Source organism: Nicotiana tomentosiformis, chromosome 1, assembly GCF_000390325.3.
Source record: "Nicotiana tomentosiformis chromosome 1, ASM39032v3, whole genome shotgun sequence".
NCBI classification, from domain to species: domain Eukaryota; kingdom Viridiplantae; phylum Streptophyta; class Magnoliopsida; order Solanales; family Solanaceae; genus Nicotiana; species Nicotiana tomentosiformis.
This window is the reverse complement of record NC_090812.1, coordinates 132,706,369-132,711,080: the sequence shown is the minus strand read 5'-3', so window position 1 is coordinate 132,711,080 and position 4,712 is coordinate 132,706,369. Positions and strand designations below refer to the sequence as shown.

At 44.4% G+C, this 4,712-nt stretch overlaps 1 protein-coding gene across 1 annotated transcript; it reads left to right on the top strand.

Moving 5' to 3' along the window:
* The first annotated feature begins 2,979 nt into the window (after window positions 1-2,979).
* Window positions 2,980-3,714, top strand: LOC138909938 (uncharacterized). Its single transcript, XM_070201156.1, has one exon. It carries the CDS (start codon window positions 2,980-2,982, stop codon window positions 3,712-3,714), a length of 735 nt encoding a protein of 244 aa, XP_070057257.1.
* Window positions 3,715-4,712: the final 998 nt, after the last annotated feature.

Genomic DNA, 4,712 nt, shown 5'->3' with positions numbered 1-4,712 from the left:
GTTTTGAAATATAAACGAATATGGGAGGGTTGTACCTCAGCAGTAGTGTCGTTTTAGATGCGACACATTCCAATTGCTTGATAGTTGTTTGCCATTTATAATGCCGAGCTTGTATGATCCCTTTTTGACATTTTCGAGAACCTGATATGGTCCTTCCCAGTTCGGTCCTAGTTTTCCTTCATTTTGATTTCAGGTAATGAGGGTGACTTTCCTTAGCACTAAGTCCCCAGGCTTAAAATGGCGGAGCTTGGTTCTTCGATTATAGTATCTTTCGATTCGTTGCTTTTGGGCGGCCAATTGGATGAGAGCAGCTTCTCGTTTTTCGTCCGATAATTCGAGGCTAGTGTTCATAGCCTCATTATTTGATTCTTCTATTGCATATCGAAATCTAGCACTGGGTTCGCCGACTTCGACCGGTATCAAGGCTTCGGAGTCATATACTAAGGAGAACGGGGTTTCCCCCGTACTAGATTTTGATGTTGTTCGATATTCCCAAAGGACTTCGGGTAGGATTTCCCTCCATTTTCCTTTAGCATCGTCCAACCTCTTCTTTAGGTTTTGAATGATAGTTTTGTTCATTGATTCAGCCTATCTGTTCCCACTGGGGTGATACCGTATTGATAATATCCTTCTTATTTTGTGGTCTTCGAAGAATTTCGTCACTTTACTGCCGACAAATTGTTTCCCATTGTCACACACTATTTCAACGGGTATCCCGAATCGACATACGATATGATCCCAGATAAAGTCTATAACCTCTTTCTCTCTTACTTTCTCGAACGCTTGTGCTTCAACACATTTAGAGAAATATTCAGTCATAAATAAAATGAATTTAGCTTACCTGGGGTCGATGGCAGAGGGCTGACGATATCCATTCCCCATTTCATGAATGGCCATAGGGATAGGACTGAGTAAAGTTTCTCTCCGGGTTGATGGATCATTGGTGCAAACCTTTGACATTTGTCACATTTTCGAACAAACTCCTTTGCATCTTTGCCCATATCAATCCAATAATACCCTGCCCTGATTATTTTTCGGACTAATGAATCGGCACCGGAGTGAATCTCTAAAGTGACACGTCGATTTCAAAATTCTCAAATATAATTTTTATGTTTAAACTACTAAAACATTTGATTTTTTTTGAAATACTTTCTTTTACTAATTATCAAGAAATCAGGTATAAGGACTAAGTGAAGCACCTTAAGCTTTTTATGAACATATTCAGAGTTAAGTTATCTTTCTAAAAGTCGAGTTAAGTTTTCAAACTTATTAAAAAAGATATGAGGTTCCACGAGACATTTGTATGCGATACGAAGGTGATTATGAGATTATGAGAATAAGAGTACCAATGAGCCAAGGTTGGCTAAGTTCTTGTTATGGCCTATTATGTGCATTCAAAGTTCATATCATACATGACATATTATGCATGGACTTCGAGCTATAATCGGAGGTAAGGGGCCTATTTGCCCGAAAGACTATATATATTGTACAGATGGCCACAGGTTGGCAATATGATACCGGTTAGCTACCGGGAGAGACCGCCATTGCTAGCATTTGGTTGGGTATGTCATGCATTTACATCAATATATATGTATTCACGACATATGATTACACGAGCATACCATACATATTTTATTACTATGAGGTCGGATGTCGGCCATGGAGGCTATCAGAGTTTCAGTGTCAGGTGGTATCTTTATTACCTTTTTACATCAGCTATGTATGATTCTACTTTCTGCCTTACATACCAGTACATTTTTATTCGTACTGATGTCCCGTTGCCTGGGGACACTGCATTTTTGTTTCGTGCGTGCAGGTCCAGGTAGGGACTCTGATCGACCCCTCCGCTAGGATTTCGGGGTTCAGCTGTGAGTTGGTAAGCTCCACTTCTTCCTGGAGCTTTCATAAGATGGTTACTTTTGTTATACAGTTTAGGTATAGTTGGGGACTTATCCCGACAGTGCTTATGACACTCTTAGGGGTTATTGTGGACCCAATATTCTGGGTTTCGTTTTTTGCTGCTTTCAGTCTCCAGCCCATAGGCTTGGCATGTATATATAGGTGTGTAAGCATGTATGTCTTCAGTCGCGGCCTCGTCGGCCAGCTAGTATTTTATTATTTTGGCTTGTCTACCTATGTTTATATGGCTTATTGTTATTCATGTCACAACCTTACGGTCCAGGCTTAGTATTTCAGATGTTGTGCTGCCCGATCTGTTGGGCCCCCAGTCTAGTTAGCTAGTATGTTTAGTGGCTAGCTCGATCGAATACAGTATCGAGTGCCAGTCGTGCCTCCCCTAGTTTGGGGCGTGACAAACTTGGTATCAGAGCAGGTCGTATCCCAGGGAGTCCACAAGCCGTGTCTAGTAGAGTCTTGCTTATGGGTGTGTTGTGCACCACACTTATAATCAGGAGGCTATGAGGCATTTAGAAATGGTTACATTTCTTTCAATTAATAGATCGTGCTATAGAGCGAAGTTTTAAGAACATATGAAATATAAATCGTGCTTTGTGTTTCCTATCTAACAGGCTACCTACGCTCAGGAGATGGCACAGCGAGAGATAGGTATGGATCCGGGAGAAGGTACCAGTCGTTCCCCACCGGGTCAGAGGGATAGATTTCCCTTAGAGGCTCACAGTGAGTCTCCAGTACCCCTAGTTTCAGCTTCCCCAGCACTTGTTGGAGCCCAGGGAGATGCAGTACCCAGCCTCACCAGTACCATTGGTACCTGAGGCAGCTAGAGACACAGGACCTCCAGCACCTATTATTCCCCCATAAGAGACTGGGGAGCAGGGGATGAGGGAGGATGTTCAGTTGCTGACTAGGATGGTTTCTATTCATGAGCGACAGCTAGAGTCAGGAGCAGATGCCCGGAGAGATCGGATAGGAAGCTCGACGGTATGAGAGTTTCTTCACTTGGCCCCTCCATTATTTATAGGATCCATTTCCACTGAGGATCCCCACGACTTTATAGACCATATGTATAGAGTATTGAGGGTGATGCATGCCTCCGTCACCGAGGCTGTGAAGTTGGCTTCTTTTCGACTACGTGATGTAGTCATCCTATGGTATGGGGCATGGGAGAGATCTGGAGGACCTGATGCTCCGCCAGCAAAGTGGGAGGACTTCTCTGAGGCTTTTTTAGCCCATTATTTGCCACGGGAGGTTCGGGAGGTCCGTCTTGACCAGTTTCTTAGCCTAAAGCAAGGGGATATGAGTGTGAGGGATTATAGCCATAAGTTTAATTCTTTGGCAAGGTATGCACCAGATATAGTACGTACCATGAGGGCTAGAGTTCATCATTATGTGGATGGTTTGGGGGATCATCTGATTAGAGACTGTAGGGTTGCATCCCTATCGGATGATGTAGATATTTCTCGCATACAGGCTTTCGCTCAGACTACAGAGGACTTTTCCCGTTGGATTCATGATACTCGCAGGGATAGGGAGCAGAGTAAGAGGGCTCGTACTATGGGGTATTATAGGGAGCCACGAGTTGACTTTAGGCCCCCACTCCATCGATATCCACCTCGGTCAACAGGTAGTTTCCCACCACAGTTGCAGGGCCAGTGGTTTGATCGTTATATTCAGTCAGGACCGGGGCAGAGCTCAGGCCAGCCTGAGGGCTGTCGACAGGAGCGTTCTGCACAGATGAGACAGCTTACTCCTCCATGTACTCAGTGCGGTAAGCTGCACACTGGGCAATGTAGATAGGGTTCGAGTGCATGTTTTCATTGTGGGCAGACAGGACATTATATTAGCCGGTGCCCGGGGTTAGGCAGAGGTACACCAGCTCAGCCTTTCAGGATTCACAGCAGCCTCTTCGCCCTCAGTCTGTGCTCCCCGACCAGGTCCACAGTCTACTCAAGTCCGTGATAGGTGGAGAGGTGGAGGAGACACCTCAGGTTCTAGTGGTGGCCAGAACCGCTTTTATGCACTCACAGGCCGATAGGATTCAGAGGCATCCCCAGATGTTGTCACAGGTATATTGACAATACATTCTCATGCCATTTATGCATTGATGGATCTCGGCTCTACATTTTCATATATTACTCCATTTATTGCTGGTAAGCTTGACATAAGATCTGAGTTGTTGCCACAACCAGTTGAGGTGTCTACGCCAGTTGGCGACTCTATTGTAGCTAATCATGTCTATCGAGATTGTACAGTGTTAATTAATGACCGTCCAACCTCTATTGATTTAGTTGAATTGGTTATGCTAGACTTCGATGTCATTATGGGTATGGATTGGTTGGCAGCTTGTTATGCTAATATTGATTGTCGTGCAAAGTTGGTCCGATTTCATTTTCCTGGTGAGCCTGTCCTTGAATAGAAAGGTAATGCAACCACGCCCAAGGGTAAGTTTATTTCATACCTTAGGGGTCGGAAGTTTATTGCTAAAGGTTGTATATACCATCTGGTTCATGTTAGGGATATAGATAAGGAGCCAGTGACTCTTTAGTCGATTCCTATTATGAATGAATTCCTGACAGTATTCCCTGACGAGCTTCCAGGAATTCCCCCCGAAAGGGAAATCGATTTCGCTATAGATTTGCTTCCTGATGCGCAGCCTATATCCATTCCTCCCTACAGAATGGCTCCTGCAGAACTAAGGGAATTGAAGGAACAACTGAAGGACTTGCTCGATAAAGGCTTTATTAGGCCAAGTACATCCCCATGGGGTGCTCCGGTGCTCTTTGTTCGAAAGAAAG

What these genes read in the sequence shown, in the direction of transcription:
- LOC138909938 (XM_070201156.1), top strand. Translation starts at nt 2,980, where the DNA reads ATGTATAGAGTATTGAGGGTGATGCATGCCTCCGTCACCGAGGCTGTG.